The sequence below is a fragment of the Toxotes jaculatrix genome, chromosome 18 (genome assembly GCF_017976425.1).
Source record: "Toxotes jaculatrix isolate fToxJac2 chromosome 18, fToxJac2.pri, whole genome shotgun sequence".
Taxonomy (NCBI): Eukaryota; Metazoa; Chordata; class Actinopteri; family Toxotidae; genus Toxotes; species Toxotes jaculatrix.
Genome location: NC_054411.1, coordinates 20,154,580 through 20,182,030, shown reverse-complemented (window position 1 = coordinate 20,182,030; position 27,451 = coordinate 20,154,580). Strand labels below are relative to the sequence as shown.

Genomic DNA, 27,451 nt, shown 5'->3' with positions numbered 1-27,451 from the left:
GGGGGGTGCGCACGCTGTGTGTTTCTTAGGGTAAAGTAGCACCGCGAGCCCCAGACCGAGCAGTCCCCGTCAGCTTGTGTGCTGTAGGTAGGCTTTGATTGTTGGAGCAGTAAAGCCCAAGGTTTAACGGGCATGGCCGCGGTTTTAGTGCCAGTTTATACTCGAATACACGGCAGAAAAGCGCCCAGCCGTCGGGCCGACTGCGCGTAATTACGCAGCCGGAATCTGTGGGAAAATTACGTCCAAGGTTTTTCCAAGAAGGGATTCTGTTTTCTTCTGTACTCCAGCCGGTGTGTCCATCCGTGTCCAAAACAGACTGTATCCAGGGGGGATTTTAAAAAAACAAAACAAAAAAAAAAACCGGGACATCAGTAGGAGATCCAGGAGGAGAGACGCCGACAGAGAGCAGGTATGGTCTGCCGGGATGTTTCTCGCTCAGTGTCCCGGTGTGTGTGTTCCTGAGGCGTCCCCATCCCACGCGCTCCGCCGCTCGACATGTCATTAATTATCTGTTGTGTGACCGTGGTCTCTCTCTCGAACTCGCAGAGGCATCCGCGGGGTGTGCCCGCGTGCGAGCTCCATTGCTGGCCAAAAACTTTTTTTTTTTTCTGTGTGTGTGTGTGTGTGTGTGTGTGTGTGTGTGTGTGTGTGTGTGTGAAGGCAGCTGAAGACAGATGCTTTAGAATAGGTAACAGACAAGAGGGCGACGAAAAGGGCGCCTCACCATGCTCCCTCTCTCTCTCTCTCTCTCTCTCTCTCTCTCTCTCTCTCTCTCTCTCTCTCTCTCCCTCTCTCTCTCTCCCGTCATTTAAAAAGAGGTTTACTTGCAGCACGAAGCGCGGTTTGGACAGAGAGGTGTGCGTCTGGTATGTGTGTGTGTGTGTGTCTGTGTGTGTGTGTCTGTGTCTGTGTGTGTGTGCACATGGCAGAGAGAGAGAATGAGTCGTAGTGAATAGGGACCTGACGGCTAGGTGTAAAGAAAGAAGATGCATGTTAGCCACGCAGTGATTTATGATGGTGTGAAAAGATTGCTTACTCAAGAAGCCGCCCCTCTCTTTCTTCCTCTCTCTCCCATCCACAAATTTTCACATCCTTTTCTGCCCCCCCTCCCCCCGACACTCAGCAAATGGTCCTACAAAAACAGATCTTTCATTTAACCAAATATAAGCAAGCGCAGGCAAAGTGCTTATGAATAAATGCGTAATTACAACTATTTAAATTTGAATTATTACGAGCCGACTTTTATTCCATAATAACTCTGATCCAGCCTTATTCCGACTAATTTGTTGGTTTCCTCATTGTTACAGCCGCCACGTGCAGCGTTAGGTCCAGGAGATTTGAGAGATATGAAACCACCTTACGCATTACATTAGGACTACAATCAAATCATGCATGGGCTGGTTGGAGGGATAACGATGCGAAATATATGTGCATTAAATATAATTTTACCAACCAGCCGCCAGGTCTTAATACTCTTGATTCCTTTGTTTTGAGGGGACAGTATTTTAGTTTTTTTAAAATGACTTTGTTCATTTGCTTAGTCTTTTTTATTGTTTATGTACTGAACTGTAGTGTTGTCAGTTTAATCAGGTCATATGTTTTTTTTTTTTTTAAGAGATATGGTCCAACACCGTAAATGCCCAGATCTATTTAGCTGTGAGCATTGTTATATCAGGAAAAACGTCATCTACAAACAAAACGTGTGACTATTATGGCCTTTTGATTTTTTATTTATTTATTTATTTTTTTTGTTTCAATGAAATCACTGCCAGAAGAGCATGAAGTGAGTGGGCTCCTCTGGACGCTCACTTGACCTTGGCGGTTTCTGTTCACTTCCAGGTACAGAGACTTTAAAGCCATGAAAAACCCACAGCAACTCCAACACAGCCGTGATTTAATAGATTGTTTCATACATCACTGACAAACTATGGGCAAAACACCCATCAGAGTAAAATATTGGGGGCAGGCATGCCTAACACTGTCGCAGTGTATAAAGGCTGACAGGTCTGGCCGAGATCCATACAGCCGCTTCCTCCTGCTGTAACAGGCTTAATAGCAGGCCCTATCTGCTGCTGGGCCAAGTGGCCTGATTATATTACAATCACTGGCTTCTTATTCTTATCCATGTGTCATAAGAGGAGCATGTTGTTAGGAAATGGATACTGGCCTGTTGTACTGGTTCAGGTTGTTCAACACTCAGCGTAATGAGGCCTCAAAGCAATATAATAACAACTCAGGAAAATCCATTTTTAAGGCACTGCCAAACCACAAAGTACTACAAACATATCACTGAGTACTACTGTCCCTGGATGCACACTGACACACCAATGCTGGAAATTTACTTTTTTGACCAACACGCAGCCACAGGGGCTGATTGTCCTGAAAAACAACATCCGTCTTTGGTCACACCGTTGGATACACAGTGACAACCTCCCTGAAAAAAGAGATTCAGTTATTGGACAATGTGACCGTTAGAGCTACAGCTAAACCACTTACCTCCATTCTGAATCCAGTCTGATTGTTAAACACTGATACATAAGTTTAAGTTTAAGTTTAAGTCTGCTTTGTTTGGATGTACAGCAGGACTTCAGTATTATGGTGTCATACACACTGACACTGTCTTGAACTTTGGACGCAATGTCTAAAACCAGTTTATCTGTTTTATTTTAATCTTATAAGTTTGGATGGAAATGCAATCTGCCCTGTGCAAAGCTTTCAGTTTGTGACTACTATCTACCACACACACACACACACACACACACACACACACACGCACACACACACACACACACACACACACACACACACGCACACAAGCAGTCACATCCATCCCTGTTCATCCCATGGCTGACAGACTTGGTGAGCTTGGCACTTTTCATGGCCCAGGAGCAGAAAGGGCAATTTGACCCCAACACCCCACCTCCCCCTAAACCCCCAAACACACTCATGTCTCTCTCTCTCTCTCTCTCTTTCTCTCTCTCTTTCTCTCTCTCTCTCTCTCTCTCTCTCTCTCTCTCTCCTGGCATTAGGGGTTTCTTTGAGTCTCAGGTTAAAGATTAGCATCTCTGATAAAGATTAACTCTCTGTCAAAGGAAGGTGCTGATGGTGTGAGTTCCTGGTTCAGGACTGTTGGTGACCCTGCCTACAGCGAGGCAAGAGAGACGAGTAGACATTGGAGCAAAAATGTTGGCTCAGTGGATGAGATCAGCTGCGATACAAGACAACATAACATAATATTAATGCAATGTAGTCGGTTATGTTTTGGGTGCTTGATTTTGGTTGAATTTCAGTCATGAAGTTAGGTTTTGGTCATGTTGGACTTAACGGAAAAATGGTTTATGTCAAACTGTTGGTACATTTAGAAATAAAATGTAAAGATTAAGAAAAGGCCTCCATTAGGATAGGATTAGATTTTTGCTTATCAAATAGAACAATACTTTTCAAAGAGGATGAACCCCCTGGGGGTGGCTTCACAGCCACCATCCAAATCCCCCTTTTGTTAATAATTCGCCGAAGTCTAAGTTAAGCTCTGATTGTTGTTAAATTTGTGCATGTTCCCTGGAAACTCTTGTGAGACCACGAACTGGGAACAAAATTTGTCTTCTTCAGCAGAAGCCTGTGGCTTAAACAGGGTTCCAATAGGTCTTTTGTACACAGCGTGAGCGTAATGCCTCAGTTATGTCTCTACAGCCAGGAGCAACAGACTTTATAAGAAGAAGATCTGTTCAGATTTCATGACCCTGAATGAAAAGAATGTGCTCACCAAAATAAGAGGAAGCATATCATAACAGCAGATCTGTGCCATTTCTGCTAGAAAACCTCAGTCACACCCTGCTCATGTAAAGCTGCTCGATGTAACAGAGGAATGGCTGCCTCTACACTGGAGGTTATATCATTTAGACTGCTTGTGAAGTGAATAGCCTGTAATGTGTACTCACAGTAACAGCCAGTATGGAAATAAATGCAAATGAAAATGCAAAAAACAAAAATACAATTTTATTTTTTGTGTACTGAACAGCCCACATCAAAATGCTATCCTTGGTTGATACTTTTCAGTTGTTAGTACACAGACGTTGTTTGGTCTGAGTTTTAACTAGAAGCTTCAGGTTATTTTTCTGCTCTAGATGTGTACGTGTCTGCCTAGCTGATAACTGAGTATAGGTAACAGTCTATACACAACAAAATCAGAAACTCACACTCTAAATAAACAAACTGTAGAGTGTCTTCCTCTCTCTCAGATTCTCTCAGCAGTGCATATCTACCATCTGAAAAATGGTGTTGAAACTTGTGTGTCATCTGCCCCGAGCGTGTGTGTGTGTGTGTGTGTGTGGGGGGGGGGGGGGGGGGGGGGCGAGGCGAGGGATGGGAGGTGCAGATGAAATGTATTGCAGTGCTGGGTTTGTCGTCGCTTGCCCATTTGGTGTGGCTGTGTGTGTGTGTGTGTGTGTGGAGTCGGCAGTGATGCTGCCTGGCCGTTCGACCTCATTACACTTCAAGGAAAGCTTCCAATGGACTTGATGAAAAATGTCTTTTTAGGAGAACACATAAGGAAATGGACTGATCTTTGGGGAGGGTAATGTGATGGCAGTGGGTGCTCTGGAAGCCCAAAAAGATCAAATAGCATGAAGATACACTGAAGTATAGAATGATAGTTTTTGGATAAAATGAATTCAGCTACAAACAACAAAATATTTACTGAAACACATTAATATGTAATAATGTTAAATAAAAAATAATGTTTAAATATTTGCCAGGTTTTTCTAAGCCACACAACTTATTAAATGTAAAATGTACAAAGAAGAAAATCCCACAGAATGTAAATGTCTGATCTTCAGTGTAAACATGTCATATGATAGAATTTATTAGAAAATAAATGGGTAAATGTTTACATGTGCTTAAATATTTGCATATGTAAACAAAGCGGGCTTTAAGAGCACGTGTGTTCTAAATTCACCATTTTTCATGTCATTATGTTACAGTTGAAGTGAGACCAAAACAGGGAGTTCAGCTTCTGGGAAAAGACGCCTGATAAAAATCCTCTGAACCCAATGAAATTCTAACCATAGAGAACATTTGCAAAGAATGTAAGTGGCCAGAAGCCCACTGATGTTGCAGCACATGACGTCAGATTCGAAAAATTGGATTCACATGGGGGTTTTGATCAACGGATAGGTTCCTTGAGGCGAAGGGATTTTCATGTTATTATTAGCATCGAAAGTTTTTTATTTCTTTGTGAACTCTGCAGGCTCAAATGATGCTCTAATGCTGCTTCTCAGTAGATGAAAGGTCCAATGCTGAGAGAATTCAGAACAATGTTGTTACTCTACATCTGGTCTGTCTCACTATTTGCAAGCAAGAGTCCACAAAGTTGTCATTCAGTTTATGTGCTCTGCATTTTAACACCCAACTGTAGTCACCTGACTATGTGGGCTATAGTTAGAGTGAGCTCTGACAGGTGGGTACAAACCAGTGCTTGTACACTGAAATTACAAGTTGCACTGCGGTCGAACTGTAAACGCTCTACCTGTGTTTAATAATCACAGAAACAACAGTTGCGGGCCTATTTGTGCCATGATCTTGTAACTAAACACACTTAGTATAATCCACATGTCAGCGAGCTCATGCGTGGAGCTTCTCAGCCCATGTCCCTGTGATTATTCTGGGTGGGAGAAGAATAGCAGTTACATTTCAGTTGCATTAAAGTAACAAAAAGAATCCTAATCGTTTGAATTTAAATATTACTTTAAAATGATTTTCTGTAAATTCGACTATATGTCAGAAAAAAAAAATAAGTGTACAGATTTATGGATTAAATCATAAAATAGTACATGAAAATGGGATTCTAAGGCGCTTTGCCAAAGGGCTCATCGTTAAAGAACTGATCTACTGCTCCTCTAGGTCAAAGGTCACTGTTGGAGATCTGTGCACCAATATGTCACTGTGTGAGTGCTTCACTGGGGGCTTTCAGTTACCAAGCCTGTAAAGCAGCAGCACTGATATGAACTCTAAAAGGGTCTGAACATGTGTTGTTGTTTTGTGGTTGTTTTCTTTTTATGTTTCTGTTGTGTTTTGATTGGATCTAAGGCCAAGGAAGTATAAGGACAAAGAAAATCACAGCGTAGAACTTTGAGATCAAGTGAACCTAAAAGCTCCACAGCTGTGTGTGTGTGTGTGTGTGTGTGTGTGTGTGTGTGCAGGCCGGTGATGGCACCACCAGACCAGGCAGAGATAAGAGCAGAGAGTCGTGATAAAGTTTGCTCAGATCACGTGAGGCTTTAACATGAAGCTGCAGCAGCAGCAGCAGTAAGCAGCAACATCAACTTCTCCATCCACCGCTGGTGTAAAAAGAACCCAGATCAGAAAACAATCAAAAGTAAAAGCGCTCTTCTGAAGAAGCTTTCTTTTTTTTTTTTTTACAGTGTTTATTTTACAGAGGTATTAACCTGTAAAAAAAAAAGTTATGATATCTACACTGCTGTTTGCAGACTTGTAAAGCAACAAAAAGTATCCTAAGAGATTTCAGGTGAATGGAGTAGTAAAAAAATATAGCATGTTAAGTGCTAGCATCATAGAGTTGCTTTAACTGAGTCCATAGTCCATAATGCTTTGATACTTTCCATACATCCCATCTCCCTGCACTCTGAACCTGCTGCTCCTTCACCTCATGTACATTCTGTCAGACCCTTCTGCTGCTCCTGCTGCTGCTCCATCCTTCATTTCCAACTGTCACTTGATCCAGCGTGAGAACAAACACCCCTCTACGTTGTTTTATTTGGATGCCTGACTTCAAATGAAAGTCCCCCCTTTCTCCTCCTCAGCCTCCTCTTCCACTCAAAATTTGGCTCATCAGCTGTTCTGGGAGCTCTGGAGGCGGCCTCCTCCCATTGTCTCGGCCTATAGGCTAGCTGGCTAAGCTAGTCGGCCCCTTCATCACTTTCTGGGCAACTTTAGACTAGTCCACTCCTGCTCCGTGGCTCCAAATTTCCGACTAACCCGCGGGGCTGAGTTGAGGGCGGGGGGGACACAGGGAGGAATCCCCGGCTGGTGTTGTGATGGTGATGGACGGCAGCCAGAGCTGTGTGTGAGTGCATGGAGGGGAAACAATAAATAACTTTAAAGCAGCAGGAGTAGTAGCAGCGGTGGTGAAGGTGGTGGTGATGGTGGTGGTATAGGCTGGTACAGGGGAGGTCGGAGGGATCCTTGCTTTTGATTTATGTGTTTGGGGGAAGCTGTCAGGAGCAGAAACAAGAAGCAGCCAGATATTTTATTCCAGCGCTTTTAATAATAACAGCCACTATGCAACAACGCGGACAGCGCTTTTCATCCTGCGGTCGCGCGGACTCTACTTTACAATTATACAGCTCACCTTTTAAAACATGTTTACCGCCGCGTGCCGCGGTGGATGGACGTGGATTTACCGCTGGATGTGTGTCCGAGCGGCCGGGATATACGCTCCCCTGCTCTGGGGTGCTCAGCCCCACATGAGGACGGCCGGACCCTAACACCAGAACCTTGTCCGCGATGTGTGTTTTTTTTTTCTCTCCGCGATGTGTGTGATGCTGAAGTTATTTATGGGCCGCGTGGATGTGGAGCCGCTGGGAAACAGCTGTTCGCGTTATGTGGTCGCTTCTTCTTCTCTTTTTATTTACTTGTCGGGCGGTTTGATGCTTTGCAACATTTCTGACTTTTTTTTTTTTTTTTTTGTGATTGTTGTGGATTTGTTGTTGTATTAATGCAAAGAGTTTATGTGTTAAGTTTTCTCAGTAGGTTTTAAATTATGTTTTTGTGATTAATTCCCATTAAAAGTAACCAGGATTTAGACGCACCCCAGGCACTGTGTTTCTTTTCTCTTTTAGATACTGACTTTAGTTTTGTCAGTGCTTGTTGTTTTTGTGCTTGGTGCAGATTAATCCGCTACTTCATGTGTTGACGTTATCACAGCAGCTTTCTATTATGGTGTAATTAAGCACTATTAATTTAATTACTTTACTTTTACTTTTTTTAAATTTTATTTTTTATTTTTTATTTTAGGATTACACCCTGTTTTACTGATAATTTGTTCTCGTGATTTTCTGTGGAGTGTGTCAGGGTACAGAAAGCCTCCTCCGTGGAGCTGAACATTGTTCCAAATGAATTATGGATAATATTCTATCCTTCCATCCCGACTTTTATCTGCATCAGTGAGGGGAAGCAGCGCCATTTTTCCTCGTTAAATCTTAAAGATTTTCACAACAGCAGGCCACGCAGATAAGAGAGATTTCCTGCGTTTCTTTTGAGAAACGCAGGGAAAACACGGTAAATGTAATAGGATGTGTAATATGATAACCAGAATCAATAAGATCTGAGATCACTTCCACCCAGCCTTCACCCTTCTCTCCGCTCTTATTGCTTTTATTCCGGGATTTCACCGGGAATAATTTAAGGTCAGCAATACCTGTCAGCGGTTTCTCCTGTCCCAACCGTTCGATAGACTACAAGAGGTCTGTGCTCTGTATCGGATTTTACCAAGACCTTTTGATTGCATCTCTCTCTCTTTCTTCCCTATCCTTTCCTCTCCCTCTATCCCCCCATCTCCCCCCCCCCCACCCCCCTCACCCTCCCCCCTGTTCTGCAGTTCTTAGGAGCTTTCTGGAAGCCGTTTTCTTCCACCAAAACATTGGGAAATAAGAGGAAATCTCTCGGTGAGTTGTGCTGTTTTACTTTCTTCCTTGTGAAAGCTGTGCGCTGTGATTTGGAGGCCTTAGATCTGTAAACCATCGACTGTTAGACCTGCACGCTGTGGAGAACGTGGCCATGCCCTTTAAAAACCTCCTAACTGCTATAGGGAGGCGATTTCTGTGCTTTTCTGCGCTTGACTTTTTAATGTCAAACTAATTAAGTTATTCAAAACTTTTCATAAATATAGACAGATGTCAGATTTAGGCTATTTATATATCTATTTATTTATTAACTAAAAAAGTATTGGAAGTAATTCTTTTTTTCTTTGTCCACACCGTGTTGTACACAATCCGTTTCGTTTATTATTATTATTATTATTATTATTATTATTATTATTATTATTATTATTATTATTATTATTATTTCCTTTAAATTTCGTCATGATGTTGGAATTGCACCTTTTACAAAACCAGTGCAGACTCAGCGTTAACACAGGTAAATCGCGGTGGAATATTTGTAGAAAGGTATTTCTGATTATTATGATTTTTTTTCAACTGATGATTTATCATACATAACTTTTTTTTTAATCGAATTAAATTTGTACAAAGGTGCAGCTGAACGCATGCGAAATGTGTGTGTGTGTGTGTGTGTGGGTGAGAGAGAGAGAGAGAGAGAGAGTGAGTGATGTAATATAATGTAATGACACGTGCTTAATGTAATATAATCCAGAGGTGTGAAGGGCAGTATGATGGCCGCGGGTTACAGCCGCAGCAGGAAACATACCGGGGTCAGTTCATCATTTAGATAAGACAGTTATTAAAACAGCACTTTGTACCTGCAATAATGACACTAATGCTAACGCTACAAGTAATAACAGCAGTAATAATGCAGAGAGCGCTAACAGCAGCATTAAACAGGTAACAGTTATAGGAATGCTTAAAAGTATTTCCTTTCAGACCACATAAGAGAACAGACATCGCAATGAAGCATATTCATTTATAGAATATATTTTAGAAATGACATTTAGAGCAGCACCGTGTTTCCACTGCAAAAAAAAATGGGGGAAAAAACTGGGGAAAAAAAAAATATCATTTTAAATCTCATAGTCAGAGGAAATTCCTCAGTGTCATCCTCAGTGGCCTACATATCTGAAGTCCCAGAGGGGGGGGGGGGGGAAAAAAGAAAAAGAAAAAACATGGAAAGAGGATTTCCATAGCTCTGCAGGGCACAGAGTTTCAGTTGTGAAACCCAATATCCGTGACTCAATCCGAAACACGGAGGCGCCGGTGCGCGTCTGCCATCCAAGGAAAATAAAGAATAACTGCTATCCTTTACAAGCACCGGCGTGCTTTTACAAGTCAATACATACATGTAATCCGCGCTGCTTATTTCTCCATGTGCACATCTCTTTCCACACTCTTGCTCAATGGAAGAGAGAGAAAAAAAAAAGAAGGACACAGACAAAAAAAAAAAAAAAGCTGATTAGTGGTTTGGTTAATGAGTAATGAGGCTTTTCAGCAGCGGTGAGCAGATCCCTCCGTCCGCACAAAGAGCTTTGAAGGGAAAGTTGCAGTCGGACACATTTCAGGCTCCCACCTTCCACCTACACGGAGCTCATCTTCTCATTTCAGCAGCCCACAGCGAATGCTATCTGTTTTAAAGTTGGGCTGTTTATACACACACACACAGACACACAGACACACACACACGCTGCTGGGTGCGAGAGAACTCATAAATCTTACGTAGCCATAAACGACAGGGGTAGCGTCCTGAATAATAAAAATACAGGCAAGTGGGAGAGAGAGAGAGCTATAGAGACAGAGTGTGGGTAGTGTGTGTGTGAAAACACTGTGAGACGCCTTCATATTTTCATTTCCATTTTGGTCTCACCTCTCTGTGTCTCTTTCCCACTGGGGTTTCTTGTTATTCTTGCTTCTTTTTTTTTCTTTTTTTTACTACTTCACCTTTTTGTTGCACTTCCTCCTGTCTTCCTCCCATGTGTGTTCAAGTCAAAACACAGGGAAGAGCATAAGCAAAAAATATTGTAGGCTCTCTTGTAATGTTTACTTTCCTTAAAAAAACCTGGAAGGGGACCTACGTTTTGCTCATGGCTGACACTCATAGAGCTACTTACAGGACAGTTATTCTTTAAATAGTATTTCCTGAGTTGTTGCATTGTTACTGTTCTCTGTACCTTTCATGTCAGTCTCTCTGCCCTTTCACTGTGGCCTCCTTTTCTTTTTTTTAATGTACTTTTTTCTGTGCATACGCAGCAGCAGGGGGAGAGGAGGTGTTGAAATTTTAACAATACAGACTACATGTCTAGTTTCTACAGGGAAGCATGGAATGAGCTTAAGGAGGGCCTTTGAAAAAAAAAGGGAAAAAAAACGAAAAAAAAAAAAGTCACGTTTCCTGTAAATTCAGGATTCAACAGGAGGCACAGAGGGAAAAGAAAGAAAGTCTCTTTTTTTTTTCACAAGATTGCCACACACAGGTGAATGATAAGCACACTGTTGTCTACATAAAGTGATAACTCCTAACAGATTAGGAAAAATATAATCTGCTATATCCACCTGACTGTATGGGATCCAAAAATCAACCGATGACACTGAACTGAATGGATCTGGCTCTGAGTAGGTTGTACTGTTAAACAGACACTTTATTTGCATTTGCAGCGACAGCCTAGATTTCTGCAAATATCTATAAACTATTTTAAACAAATATAAACATCAATACAATATCAGCCCTTACCTATAAATAGCACAGGACTTTTCAGGACATTTTGCTGCCCACTTCAACGCATTTTCAGCTTTTTGTGTCTCATGTAATGAAGTGTAAAGTCATGCTGTCTGGCTCTGGCTTAGGGGTCAGAGGTTTGAGAGATGACGTGGCCTGAAACCAGAAGCAAAAAGTGATAACACACGAAGAGACTGAAGGAAATGAACGTGCTATTCATTCGCTCATTTGGTGAGGACAGGCTGTCCACTAAGAAGATATTTAACATATAAGCCTGCCTGATAAATACAGTACATACAGTGAATGCATTATAAAATACAGCTAGGTTAAGAAGTGAGTGATGCTATCAGCTCTTTGCTTTATCCTCTTTAATCTGACACATCTGTCCATACCCCGTTCATAATGATAATGTTTTCCAGATTAGGTCTGTATTATTAAGACAGCTTCTAAAGTGGCTGTTAGGATAGTTTATTTACTAGGTGCTCTTCTAACTACTGTATATGCAAATTCATTTGATGTCAGTACCATTAATATGAATTGACATAATCAACAATTCCCCATTGTAAAATGAAACGACAGCTAAAATTAACAATAATTATCTAAGGCTTGGGATCTCTGTCCACCATGACCCACCCTAAACAATATCATTTCCTACAAATAGTGTTAGCTTTATACATCCAGGCTTGTTATAAGATGTGTGTGGCCTCATAGCAAATAGCACACTAATTAGAAAAGAAATAAAAGAGTGAACATGCCAACCAAACATGAGCCTGTTTGAAATTATGTTTAAAAAAAAAAAAAAAAAAAAAAAAGACTTCCACAAATTTACCCCCCAAAATGTTTCTGCGTTGGATGAAAGTTGTGCCAAAGTTCACCTGGTGTCAATACCAGTTGTAAGCTATATGTTAAGAGAAAAAAAGTCAGATTTGAAATACTTTAGTGTTGAATCTGAACTAATGCTGACATGTGGTCAAGTAGCCTGTATGTGCCTGGGTTGTAGGGCTAACATTACTGAGAGCATGTCTCACTTCCAGCCAGTGAAATTAGCATAATTTGTGAGTGACGCTGAGCTCTTTGATGGGGGAATCAACGCGTCCACGAGTCAAGCCCTGTTGTTTCCTCCGCTAGCCCTGTGAGCGTTGCTGATACCCGGGCTTGTTGTCAACAACATCGCCTAATGAGAATACCCACTGTGCTACTACCACCACAGCTGCTACTACCATAGGCTATTACTACTGCTGCTGCTAGCCGTGCGGAATAAACCCACCACCTATAGCCTGCCCGAGACCGAAGCGAGGCGAGAATACAGACCCAAGGCAGAGGGGAAGACGCGGAGGGAGAGAGGCAGCAGACCCGGGAAGACGGAGAGAGAGAGAAGAAGGAGAGGGAGAATAGAAACAACCACCCCAAAGATGCAATGGGGTGACATTTTGTGGTGGACCTGCTCCTCAGAGGCTGTGTGACTGACTGGCTGGCTGGGTGGCTGGCTGACTGGCTGTTTGAGCGACAGTGGCTAAAAAAGAAAGAAATTTGAGGCCATTGTTATCAGCCAGCAGCGGTGCAGGCAGTGCTGGTGCTGGGGCGGAGGGTGGAGGTGGAGGGGGGTTGGGGGGGCGCGAGCAGGCAAGCAGGCAGGCTCCCGGTACGCTCGTTCAGCTCGTGTGCTATAGCTAGCTTGCCTGTAGCCTATACCGAACCCGTCTGTTAATTCTGCCCGTGTATCGAGCCCCTCCACCGACGCATTAAGCCCGTCCACCCCACTCATCCGCCGGTCGTTCATGCCACACGGTGTCCGGTTCGCCACCCTCGCGCAGCCCGGTCTGCCGCCGCCGCCGCCGCCGCTGCTGCTGTCGCTGGCTCCAGGAGGTGTTGTTGTGGTGGTAGTCGCGAGCAGTCGTGCTGGTCTCGAGACAGCACCGGAGGAGCAGCGGGGTTTGCGGAGAGAAGAAGAGAGGGAGAGAGGCAAACGGGAGAGAAAGCGACCGGATTCGTTATTTATTTAATTATTTATTATTGTTATTGATTACCTAGTGAATGTGCGTGGGGACTAATCTGTGATGCGGTGCTGCTGGGTCCGTGCCGGACTGGACCGGGACCACCGGTGCTAAGGAAGGTAAGGGAGCATCACCGGCAGGCAAGCAGGCCAGCCGGTAAATGCACGAGCTCAAACAACAAACCAGAAATACAGAGCGTGTTTGTTCGCTGTGCAGTTTGTGAACGGCGGAGTGGCTGGCTCAGTGATTTATGGCCCAATAGACTTCAATCCCGGTTCAAGAAGAGTTCACAATGCTTTAAGCTGCCGCAGCTACCCGCCGCAAGCAGCCCCCCTTCTTTCGGCCTTCCATCTCTGTCCTTTTCCTTTCTTTTTTTTTTTTTTTTTTTTAACCCCCCCCCCCCCCCCCTCTCTCATTTCTTCTCCTATTCTGTCCATGCCTCTTCCTCACTTTAGCTATTTATTTACAAAGCAATGCCCGACCATTTTTCTGTTATGGATGATCCACTTCTCCCTGGCGTTTTCCCTTCCCCGCGGGCCTCCGTTTTTATTATTTTGCCAATATCTGACATTTTATTTAATTCTTTAACTAAAATGTTTAGATAGTGTAATTTCAATCATACAGGCAGGCTTCACTCTTTGGTGATTTCAGCCCAAATAGAGGCCATGATCATAGCAACAATAGCTCTGATCAGGCCAATCCTTCATTGTTTCTGGGCACAGCTCAATATAATTACACCCCCTCACTCCCTAACCCCGTGTGTGTTAATGGGATAAGGAATACGTGGATTGTCCAAGTTAATGCATTCTCTCTGTGTCTCCCTGCCTGCATAGCTCTTCATGGCAGGCGCCATTTGTAATTTTATATCCCAGGATAAAGCACAGACACTGGACACCAAGGCCGACCTCTCTCTCTCCCTCTCTCCCTCTCTCCCTCTCCCTCTCTCTGTTGTTTTTGTTTGGGTGGCTGTTTCTCTGGCAGTATAAGTGGATTATTCAGGGAGGCGTCTAGTAAAGTTGGTGATTGTATTAAGCTCTGGTCCTACAAGCTAGTGGCAGAGACATTACGTGTCCTGTTTAATGGCGAAACAGCGATATGATTTAATAACATATTCCTCCTACACTCACTGCCACGGCCTCTCTCTCTCTCTCTCTCTCTCTCTCTCTCTCTCTCTCTCTCTCTCCCTCCTTGGGACTATTCCTCAGAGTAAATAATTAGGATTCCAGCTTGTCTACTAGAAAGATAAATGGCTGACATGTGTGACGTGCTGAGAGCTGGAGTAGGGCTGGCCTGTCTAATTTTCCAAAAAAAAAAAAAAAAAGGTATAATAATAGTAAAACATGAAGGATAGGAATTATATTTAATTACATTATTTTAGCGCAAACCCCGTTATGAAAACAGTGGAATCTGACACGGGATTTTATTTCTTTGTTGTTTTTTATTTATTTATTTATTTATTTATTTATTGCAGGATATATGTGCCATTTTTATTTACATCCGCTCTTCTGTTTGCTTTTTATTATTTATTTATTTTTTTACCAGCTGCTATTAATTGATTTATATATTTCTGAATCGCATCATCCAGGCCTGGTATGCTTTAAAAAAAAAAAAAACGAAGCCTATAAGTACACAACATAATTTCAGCTTTTTTTTTTCTGCGTATCTTTTTTTGTAGCTGAGGCCTGACATCTATTGCTGTCACATTATTATGTCATTTTTATGTTTTATAATATTCCTCCACAGTGAAGTCGGTCAACAGACCGCCAGACACTCAAGAAGCTTCAATTTTATGACCTTATAAAACGGAATTGATGGCTACATAATATCTGTGCGGGCTGTTGTCGCCATATTAACCCAAGGAATCTGATAATTGCTAGCAGTGGGCCTAACAGTCGGTGAGCCTCAGTATCTGGCTGCGGAGCTGGGACACAGAGGCTGAGTTTGTTTGTGCCGGATGACAGAGGCAGCAGCAGAGGCGCTTCACCTCTGCTTCTCCCCGTTAAACATTTTATCTGCTCAGAGGAGAAATGAATGCCAGGTGCTCTATCGCGCTTGACAAGCCGGCCTCTCGCGGCCACAGGCCCACCCCAGCGGTGAGCGCCAGATAGGGAGTCTATGGGGGCTCACACTGCTCTTTTTTTTTTTCTACCTCTCTCTCTTTTTTTTTTTTTTTCTCCCTTAAGGGGCCATGATAGAGCACTCTGGCCGCTCGACCCTAATGGATCACTGACTCGTGAAGCTTCTTCCGAGGTTTCTTTCTTTGTTTATCAATCTATTATTGGCATCTTTTGTCTAAGCCCAAGTGTTTTGCTTAATTCTTTTTTTTTTTTTTCATTCTCTTGACGTATAGGCTCACCATATTCACCAAATAGAATACCTCCTTAAATATAAATATAAATCCAGGAAGACTTTTTTTTTAATGTTTCACAGATCAATCTCTTCAATCTAAATATAATTCAGTATAATTCGATTTATACATGTCTCCTTGCCAATGTTATGACCTTTAAAGTACCGTTAATGCTTTTCTTTGTCACTCAGTTTTTATTTTTTTAATGAACATGCAGTAATGTACTTCCGTAAGTTTTCTCTGCCCTGTTAAAAAAAAAAAAAAACAAAAAAAAAAACACCGTGATGCAAGAATAGCCTGATATTCAGCAGCAATGATCGCTTCCGGAGATAGACTCCAGTGCTTGAGGATGAGTGAGGTAACAGCCGAGCAGACGGAACCCAGTAAATCATATGTGGAAGGCAGAGGTTGACAGAAATAGGCTACCTACATCAGTCACAAGGAAAATACACACACACACATACAGGCCACATTCACTGCCGCCATTACACAACAAAAAGGCACGTCCAGCCTGAATAACACCTGACACGGTGGGGTAGTGCTTTATTACGAAAGAGAAAGAAAGAAAGAAAAAAAAACATGAATAAACGTGAAACTCGAATAATAGAAGAATACTTAATATAGTAATGCTGAGCACAATTCTGAAAAGAGATTTTATTTCCGTTTATTTTTAAATTCAAGCCGAAGCATTGTCCTCATCTTTAGGTTAATTGCCGAAATGGGACTAATTAGTGAATAATAGGCTACTATGTTACTACTTAATATTGTTATTCACAATAATAATAATAATAATAATAATAATAATAATAATAATAATAATAATAATTAGATAACGTTTCTTTGGAAATGTAACATTAATACTATAGAGTCGGAACACAGTTTGCCCTCCTCGTGCCCCCACCACTACAGCATCTGCAGGCTGTGCACTGGGCTCAGAGGGGAGGGGGAGGGTAAGGAGGGGTGGGGGGGGGTGAGGAAAGAAAAGCAGTGGTTTCTATTCATGTCATGGCGGCTTTCATTGGAGGAAGATGGATTTATCGCTCTCATTTCTTTATTCTGCCTCTCCTAACCTTTCAGGTCAGATTGCAGGGGACCGTTGGAGAGACACCGTCACGTGACCCCCGGTACCAAATGGTCTTCCGGCAGTGGTTTTCAACAAGGACCGGAGCACAAGCAGACGCCGCCACTTCTCTCAGAAATGCAGAAGACAACATACTACGACAACTCCTCGACGCTTTTCGGTGGCTACTCGTCCTACCAGGTGCAAGGGGCGGCAGCGGCGGCAGCAGCAGCGGCCGCCAACGGCTTTGGGGGCTACGATGCCCCGGTCCCAGTGTCCCACCACCAGCCGGCCTTCCAGTCGGCGACCCATCTGGATGTGGATTCCTACCAGCGCTCTGCCTGCTCTTTACAGTCGCTGGGCAGTAACAGTGGCCACCAGCAGCAGCAGCAGCAGCAGCTAGCCAAGACCAAGGAGCTGAATGGCAGCTGCATGCGGCCCAGCCTGCCACCTGAGCACCACCCCGGCTCCCAGGTGTCCCCCTCCGCTCCCTCCCAACCCCAACAACGGCAATACAGGGGCTCAGCAGCCGGGGGGCAGTAATGGGGCATCCTCAGCCTCCAAATCAGCCTCCAATAAGTCGTCCAATTCCTCCTCCTCCACATCTTCCTCCTCCTCCTCCTCGCTGCCCCCCAACCCGACCTTGGCCAAGCAGATCTTTCCCTGGATGAAAGAGTGTCGTCAGACGACCAAACAGAAAAACTGTTCACCCAGCAACAACTCTGGCAACGGTGTGTTAGATTACACCTGTCCCCGTCTTTCTGTCTGTCTGTGTTTGCTTTGATTTCCCTCACATAGTACCACAGCAACAAGAGGGCTTAGTCAAATAATTATTCCTCCTACACCAGTCTGTTTCTCTCTCTCATAACTCCTTTTCTCTGCTCTCCCTGTCCTCCATCCCTTTCTTTCCTCCTTCATTTTCCTTCCTCATTAACATCTTTGTTCCTATTACCCTCTACCTTCTCCTTCCCATCACCAGGTCCCCTCTTTCCTCACTTCTCTTATCAACATCCTCTTTCAAGCCCCAAATCCCCAGAGGCTTTAAAAGGGTTTCTCAGACTATTATGGCAAAATGGGTTTCCACAGGCACAGGGTTAGACAGGGAAATGACCACAGACAAACAGTGGAGCTGGTTATTATTTATCTGTGGCTGGTGGGTCGGTCTGTTCTGGTCTAAGGTAATTTTACCCAACCAATATTGCTTTTAAATTAACTAATGTGGCTGGTGAGCTGGATTCACTGCAGCATTTCTACAGCTCCCTGAGAAAACATGTTAGCATGAAAGCTGGAAAGTATGAGCCTAAAAGTAAACTTAGCTCTGTTTTACATTTAGGTTCCTTTGACTGAGTCTTTTCAGTAACTAAAGCCAATCAGCAGGGGGACTTTAAAATCCCTTTGCTACGTCAGTCAGCCAATAGTAAAAGAGGTCAAAGGGCAGAGGCATGGCAGCCTGACAAATATTCCTGCAAACCTAGAGGAGTGCACAATAAGTAAAAAGGAGAAAAATGTATGCTGTTAATGGCAAAGAAAAAGCATATACTTACTTATAGGAAAAGAAAAGTTTTCAAGAGTTAGATGAATCAACCCTGTTAATAAGATATTACGTTTATGTGCAACTAATTTGCAACAGCGAGTACATTTTGAAGGAAACATAGAAGTGACTGGATCACACTTCCTATTAGCATAAAGAGAAAATGCTCATTCATGTATTTGTGAAGTTGTTGATGCTGAATGTATCAGTATAATGTCCACAGACAGCGTATTTGTTTTTAAACAAAATATCTGATAAGGAAAAATCGTGGTCTGGTTCACACTGACACAGTGTGTTTATTTACATTTTAAAAGTGCTTTGTTGCCTAAACCTAACCACAAAAACAGGAACACGACTGTGGATTCCAATGCATAAGAAGGGAAAACAGATAGCTTAAATATTATTGAAACAAAAATAATCACGGGATCAGTTCAGTGGCAGCAGAGGTGAACGATTGAACAGAGAGATATTTGCTCTTTAATCAATATTCAGTGTCAGATCCTGAGTGAATGGACCTAAAAATGGAAGCTTCCATGGCATTTCTTCTTTAAGCTGACTTTCTCATCAATGACAACCCGAGCAGTTCATTACAGTAACAGTACTGCCAGTTATAGGACAGTCTGACTAACCAGCTGCCAGTAGTTGTCTGCAGCCAATAGCCTGTACGCCTTCTTTCATTCATTTACATTCTCCTCTTCACCCTTCACCTCCTCCTTCTCTTCCTGCTCTCCACCCTCTGGTTATTATATTTCTTCTCATTGCTCTCCTCCCTCCCCTCTCTGGCCTCCTCCTCTCCTTTTCACACCTCCTTGGAAAGCTCCTGCAAGAAGGAAGATATTAACGGGATGAATTTAAATGTCATGTACGATAACAGATGAATAGATTTTCCCAGAGAGGGGAGAGATGTTTATACTGTTGAGAGAGAGAGAGAGAGAGAGAGAGAGAGAATTATGGAGAGATAGGATCACAGTGCTTGTTGTGAACCGCACTGTTTCACATATTTGGATGAAAACATCTCAAGGATGCACACTGATTCAAATGACACAGTGGCTTATGACACTGAGTTCATGTTGATCACCTGAACAAAAAGAGAAAAAGTGTAGTAAGCTGTCTGATGGTAGCTCACTACACTTCAGTTTCATTGGAACAGTTCTGACCCATAGCTTGTTCATTATAAACACCTGGGGTCAGACAATCAATCAGGTCGTTAACACGTCTCACCTGCTGTGGTTGTTGTGCACACTCAAAGAATTTCCTCCCTTTTTCTTGTGCAAATGAAGGGTTATTAACAATAACGTTACTCACTTTGGGCTCGATCTTCAATTATGCACTCAGGTGCCAGTTTAGTAGGGACACCTAGTTAGAACTAAGAAATCCTGCTTTTGTGATGTCTAGCAGTGTATTTTAGCCCTTTTGTGTCAGATCTCTAACCATCATCCAGAGTTCTGTCCACGTAGAGACATCTTGAAACTGAGCTGTAGAAGGCTCTGTGGTCGTATTGCAAAATGATTAACTTCCCCGCTGTGGGTAAAACATACACATTTCCATATTCAAACAAATATTTGCATTTATCACGTGCACCCACTAAGACTGACTTACAGTGATCCAGTAGGTAACAGGTGTCCACTGGTTTCCAAAGCCCAGAGGTCACAAAATTCCCTTAAACAGTTGAATCAAATCAGCAGAAAAAAAAAAAAAATCTTACAATATTTGATACAAGCTTTTTCACATCATCCTCATCAACAGATGTTCAAACTACTCCCTGCTCAAGCATCTCTGAGCCAGTCTCTGCAAACCTTCCAGCTCCATTAGAAGTCAGTGTCATTATGACATTAACGTGTTGATAAGTTTTGACTTTTATATCGGTGTGCTGACTGAAGTGAGTGCAGGTCAACTTCAGTGCTTGCTTGTAGTCCTTGTGTTTGCAGCTGCTGTTGCTGTTGGGGGTTTGTCTTTCCAGCCAAGATGCAATTTAGCTGCCCTCGGCCAACACCAAGGCCTTGGTCTCTTAATAACTGCCACAGTTATGAAGTGTTGACAACTAATATCAAGGGATAATTCCGCCTGCCTGCCTGGACCCCCCTCTGCTTTATTAAGAACCTGAATGCTTTCAATTTCCTCCAGCATGCAGGCTGATTATGTTTTATTCTCTCTGCCTTTCTGGCTCTCTCTATTTTGAATGTCATCTTCTTTTTTACCTGTTTCTTATTCTATCCTCCCTTTTTGTTCATTTCTCCCTCTTTCACCTTTTTAATATTCTTGTGTCTCTTTTGATAGTTTTTCTTTGTTTTTTTTTCTCTATTTAATCTCCATTTTTTCATTTCATCTTCCTTCTCTTTTTTCTCTGGCCCTGGCCTCTGTTTAATGTTTTCTCCTCTGTCCTCAGTGTCAGGAGGAGCTGAGAGCGGTAGCGGCGGGGAGAAGAGTCCTACCAGTGGGTCGTCAGCGTCATCTAAGCGGGCTCGCACGGCATACACCAGCGCCCAGCTGGTTGAGCTGGAGAAGGAGTTCCACTTCAACCGGTACCTGTGCCGGCCACGGCGTGTGGAGATGGCCAACCTGCTCAACCTGTCTGAGCGCCAGATCAAGATCTGGTTCCAAAACCGACGCATGAAGTATAAGAAGGACCAGAAGTCCAAGGGCCTGAGCTCCAGCTCCGGAGGGCCCTCACCAACCGGATCCCCACCCCTGCCCATGCAGTCTTCCGCCAGCTTCCTCAATTCAATACACCCGATGGGAGGGGGAGGCGGGGCAGGCTACGATGCCCCGTCTCCGCCATCTTTCGGCAAGCCCCACCAGGGAGTGTCTTACTCCATGTCCACTGCCTACTCCAATGTCCCCATGAAGGGCTGCCCCTCCCAGCAGAAGTACGGTGCCCCAGACCCGGACTATGGTGACCCTCATCCCCACCACGGCCTTGTGCAGGCCAACAGCGCCGGCTATGGGACTCCCACCAACATGCAGGCCAGTCCAGTCTACGTGGGGGGTGGCAGCTATGTGGAACCCATGCCCGGATCGGGGCCCTCCATTTACGGGCTAAACCACCTTGGCCCCACGCCACCCCACCACCAAACAATGGACTACAATGGCGCAGGGCCCATGTCGGCCACCAACCAGCACCACGTGGGCGGAGGAGGGCCCCCGGGTACCTGTGACCCGCCCACACACCCAACGTACACTGAGCTGTCAGCGCACCACACCTCGACTCAGGGCAGAATCCAGGAAGCACCCAAGCTCACTCACCTGTAGCAGGTTTGGAACAAAATGACAACGTAGGAAATAGTGAAGACGACACAGAACAAGTAACATGACGTGACTCACTAACAGACTAACTAACATGTGGGGACTCTACCGCTGCAAGGGGGATGACATGAGAGACAAAACAAGACAGACAGGAGCCATCCAGTGGTTTGACCTGTGCTCTACAGTCAGTGTTTGGTGTTGGCCTGCCCCACCCTGTTTCCACTGCCTTCATAAAGCACTCCATCAAGTCAGATTAGGGCCAGCGCTCAGAGGTTTCACTGTTACCTTCAAAGTGCAGTTAATTTCATTTCAACAAACCAGAGGTTGTGTCTGTAAGCTAGCAGCACTAATGCACCCAAACCATGAACCATTCATGTTGCCAGAAGAAACTGATATAACACACAACCTGCAGTGTGAAAGTAGTTGAATCAGTGGTAGTTGCCAAAAAATTTCAAAGACTTTTTTTTTTTATTAGGCTGGGACCAAACTCATTAACTTTAACTTCACATCCTCATACAGGAAATGAGGAAACAAAAACTTTAAAACACTTAACAGTTCATTATCTTTTTAAAATTCCTGAAAACCTTAGAAAATGAGATGTCATTTAAAAAAAAAAAAAAAACCTAAAATGAAAGAAAAATCTTTCTGTGTAATATCTTATGCTTAAGTTACTCAGCAAAATAATTGCAGCATAATTAGCGACAAAATCCTTCCTCTGTGGATTTCTAATGCATTACTGGATTCTTCCAAACAGTTCTTGCTTGGACGGAGCAAAGTGCAGCAGTAGTTCAGCTAGCATGTAGTTATAAAAAAGCCTATAATGGCTCTGCTAGAGCTAGTATGTGGTTTAAAATTGTACTTTGATAATAAAATCTCCCCCCTAAGACACACACATACACAAAGAGCTCTCCCGCCTGGTAAATGAAATAGTTGAGATTTTAATGGGCAGTTAACGAGGTGGTTAGATTTATGACGCCGAGCTCTCTCCCCCTCTAGGCAACACATGTTGTTGTCAGCCGAGCTGAGCTATGTGGAGGGCTCTGCCTCTCCATCAGCCGCAGAGGAGGAACAGAAATATATGGCTGGGAGCTGGGAGCTGGGAGCTGGCAGCGTTCAACTTCTTCTGCCCCCTCCGGTTCCACGAAGCACATAAAAAACCACTGGGTGGTCATCCCCTCACTCTCTTTTTGTCTCCTGTCGTACCTGTCTCTGTCTGTCCAGACTGAATCACTACTAACACACTGTCTCCTGTCTGTAGCAGCAGCACATGGCTTCTGAAGGAGGCAGAATTTTCCACAATCCCACACTGACCCACCCCCCCACCCCCCTGCACGCACACACACACACACACACACACACACACACACACACACACACACACACACACACACACACACATCCATCACCGCACAGGCACTCACCACCACTCCCATCTCTCTAACAGGGTTTATGAAGCTACAAGCTCAAAGGCTAAACTTGCTCGCGTAGACACACGTGTGTGCTAAGCTACGTTAGCTAATCACACCTTCACACACACACACACACACACATAGCAATGCTAAGCTAGCTTCCTTTCGTTGACATACATCCACAGCCAGGCCATGCCAGCTGTTGACATCTTCAAACAAACACAGGAGAGGACACGGAAGAGAAATTTTTAATGTTCTTATTTTAGCACATCATCGACACAGGGTAAATAATAAGAGTGGAGAACACTATTTATTTATGTTTGGGTAAGTCATTGCCCTCCTCTCTCTCTCTCTCTCTCTCTCTCTCTCTCTCTCTCTCTCTCTCTCTCTCTCTCTCCCTCTCTCTCTCTCTCTCTCACTTTGGAAGGCTTCACTTACATTAGCGCCACACCAATGCGTGAAAGTCCACCTTTTCTATTGTTTTGGGTTTTTTTTGTTTTGTTCTCACATATCTTGACTTTTAACGTGGATACAGGGTATATATTTGAACAAAAATGCATGTCCCAGAAATCTGAGCTGCTGTGTTTCACCCATTTTTTAAAACAACTGGACTTTTTTGTCTGAACAGTCAGTGAGAGCCGTCTGGGGCAACACACACTCACACCCCTTACAGACTGTTTGACACAAGCTGTGCGTGTTCCACCCTCACCGCACTCACTGACGCTCTGGAAGCAGAACCAGTGGTTTTTAAAATGCAGATTCACACAAATGCTCTTCACATCTGGGCATCATTGTTGCACTTAGAGTTTACATTTTGATGGTTAAAGGTTAAAAAAATAATAATAATAATAAAATCTTATTTTGAAGACGGAAGGCCCTCCAATCAAAGCGTCTTTCGCCAATGTGTGTTCGAGCGAACATTCATATCTAAATATTTATTTGTTATAGCCAGTTTAAAAAGACTTTCTGTTTTGTATTATTATTTATCCTTCATGTATTTATATCGAGAAAAAATACTGTACTTTTTTAGTATTTACCTGTTATGAAAGAAAAAAAAAACAACGTTGTGTTTCTTCTTGTCCATTGTACTGAAGTTAAATTTTTTTAGTTCTTGTATTTTAGAAGAAAATAAGTAGTTTTTATGTTCCTATAATGACCCTTGTACATAAATGTCTTGGCTTGTACAAGGAAAAAGGCAAGGATGGGGATTGGTGACCCATCTTTGCATAGTCAGAAAAGTTAGACGAACTATTAGCTGGGAAAAAAAAGAACGAGTCTTTTTGGAGAAAAAAAAAACAACTTCTTTCTTTGTCATTTGTAGCTCCCTTTTCTTTCATTGTTGAGAGAGTTGTCTGTCGAACAATTGTTTAATAAAAGGTTATGTTATTCAGAGCTATTGTCGGTCTTTGGAGATTCTCAGGATCATTTTTAGAATGTCACAAACTTCTGTCTGGAGAAGGCCGCTTCACTACCAGGTGAAAACCTGCTAACACCAGTCCTATTAGTTGTCATGGCAACACACTTACGAACAGCTCTTTGCACTGCTGAGTTCATAACGTATGAATTAGAGCTCCAACAACTTGAAAAGTAGGTTAACTTCTACAATGATGCATGGTTTTGTTGATGATCAACTTTGAAAGATAACACATCACACTAAAGTAAGTGCTGGGCCCATTAACCCTTTAAAATCAACTGAGTAACTTCAACACAGCACTACCGCTACCTAAACCCTTTACTAGTAAACCTGTAACATGTAGTGAACAGCGCCTCATAGATCTCATGTATTCAACCATGAACTGATGAATCCCATGAATCCCAGATCAGGTGTGGACTTCTTTTGAACAGCAGGTCTCTGGTTCAGAGATGACCTGACACTGATGCCAGTATTGAATATCGAGTCAACACCTCAGGCCAAAGCACGGCATCGCTGTCAGAGGACGATCCCAGTTATTTAAACGTGAGGCCCCAGAGCCACGTGTAACATGTCGGGCATTAAAAGGAAACATCTTCAACCTTTAGGGAAACTTTAAATCTGCTCTCTGCACAGAATGAAGGCGCGTAGTTACCAAAGCACTTGATAGTTGTGCTTGGCAAATGTACCAGCTATGCTATGCTGCTGTTCAGCTGGTGACTGCTTTGTCATTTAGCAGTTACCAGCACCAACGATCCACTGACGCTAATGTCAAATACTGGGCTGCATCCCAGCAAAAAAAAAAAAGTCTGAGCTTAGATCCAAGAATCATCCCTGTGCTAAAACCTAAGAGGCAAAGTGGCAGCGGGGCAGCAACCCATGCTGCTCAAGTGTCCTTGAGCAAGACTCTGAAACTCGATCTGACGTCTAAACTTGGATGTTTCACGTGAGAAAAATCTGTTCCTCTGCATGAACATTCCTCGTTTGTTTTTTTCCCCAGGAGTCCCAGTTAAATTCAGTATTTCTGAGCCAGTTCTGTTGAGTATAAGTGACTTTTTCTTTTTTTTTTTGGTAGTTTTTTTTTAAGCAGCATTTAGTGACCAAACCAGACCAAGACAAGGGAAACCTAATAGATAGTCCAGCAGCAGATGGCTGGAGCTGTGTAGGTGTCAGCCATTTCCTCATCGTCTCATGTGTGGTTCAGTCCCTAACTGTGCAGAAACCCATGGAGCGTATTCTTCTTCTTCTTCTTCTTTTTCCCCCCCACTCTTTTCTTTCTTTGCCTGTAAAGCAGTGAGACTTGTTTCAGTGGACAGGAGTCACCTGTGACCCAAACTGTGGCTGCTGAACTGAAAGCACCGAGTTTTCAAACAGTTCAGCTGAACATTTCCACTATTTCTCTCTCTCTCTGTTTCTATTCTTCACACATAAACACACTCTCATCCTCCTTCTAGCTGTCTCTCCAGAGTTAATGTTTATGACCAAAAAAGAAGAAGAGGAAAAAAAAAAGCCCCGAGGCCTGCGCCTTGGCCTGGTCACGTGGTCTCTAACCCTCCCGCCCCCAACTCTCTCTCTCTCTCCCCCCCTCTCTCTCTCTCTCCCTCTCTCTCTCTCTCCCCCCCTCTCTCTCTCTCTCCCTCTCTCTCTCTCTCCAGCAGTATGCTATGCTCAAAGGCCTGAGAGCCGCTTAAAACTTGGGACATAAATCAGACTCCCATAAATAATGGCCGTACTTCCCTTTACATCTCTGTTGGACTAACAGACAATAAAAACACCAATAAGCAGAGATTGGATCTAATTTATTGCCTCATAAAAACAGACGAAGAGCTGGAGCTCGGCTTCAGCGACGCAGGCAGAGCTGAGAACAGTTCAGCTGTTAGTGTAGGACCACGCTCACACACACACACAGGCACCCGGACTGGTCCCGGACTGGTCCTGGAGCACTGACCCACTCGGAACCATCGCATCTAATACCATCGCGATCTGAAGATTTAACTTTATTTATCGTCTGTTAAAAAGGGTTCAGACGTGATCAGACGTCTTCTTTGAGCACTCAGCTGTTCTCACTTTAACTCCAGCCTACAACATTGATAATAATAACAATAATACTCGTAGTAGCCTGGTGATAGAAGTGGCAGTACTCGGTTTTGTTGTAACACAAAAATCCATCATTTTTACCTCTTAGAATAAACGAGATGACTGTCTGCAGTGAATAAACGCTTATGTAACAGATGGCGCTTTTTTCCTTAATTTATTTAAAACAGACCTCAGACCAGTCAAACTCTCAGGTACCAATTATTATTCATTACAACGGAATTTAAATAAAGTTTAAATGTAGTTTTTTTTTAAGTTAAATAAATAAATAAATACATTCTGAAATGGTTTGCCCTGCCATTATCAGTAACCCCAAACCAAAGCAGGCCGTGGGCTGAGAAACAGACTGAAGTCAAATTTAAATATACGAAAACTAAATGAAATGAAATCAGAATACTCATACAAAGTCCTCAGCTTCAGTAGGAAATCCAACCAACCCAGCTGCTGCTCTCCACCGAAACTCCCCATAAAAATAACATAAATACAGATCAAAAATAAAATATTAAAAATAAAACGTTGACATTGTTAGAGTGAGGGGGAAAAAAAGAAAAGCGTCCTGTGATGTGCAGCTCAGTCAGCAGCTTGTGTCTGCTGTGTTTGGGCTTGTGTTTGGTGTGTGTGTGAATGTGTGTGAATGTGTGTGTATTCACGCAGCCTCGGCCTACTCACTGCCTGCGCTTTCTGCTGCGCTCAATGGCCTTCACTCCCACACACGTTCCTTCTTTTTTCCTGCCTCTTTTTTTTTTCCAGAGTCACAGGGCGAAGCCTAAATGGGCATGAGAAAAGAGAGAGAGAGAGAAAGAGAGATGTGATTACTAAACGGTTCTCTGGTAGCTGCTCTTTTTTTTTTTTTTTTTTAATGGATAAAATATTTCCGTTTGACGTCTCCATGTGCGCGTGTGAGCTGCGCATAGAGGTGGTGAGAAAACAAGAAAACATGGAGGACAGAGGAGCTAAAGCAGAGAGAC

At 43.3% G+C, this 27,451-nt stretch overlaps 1 protein-coding gene across 1 annotated transcript; it reads left to right on the top strand.

The window, feature by feature from the left end:
- hoxb3a (homeobox B3a) lies at positions 1–22,222 on the top strand. The gene is given in 5 exon segments (XM_041063340.1): positions 1–409; positions 8,615–8,681; positions 16,813–17,284; positions 17,286–17,526; positions 20,713–22,222. Coding segments are annotated over 3 exon segments (1,455 nt in total). The 5' UTR covers positions 1–409; positions 8,615–8,681; positions 16,813–16,933; the 3' UTR covers positions 21,576–22,222.
- Positions 22,223–27,451: the final 5,229 nt, after the last annotated feature.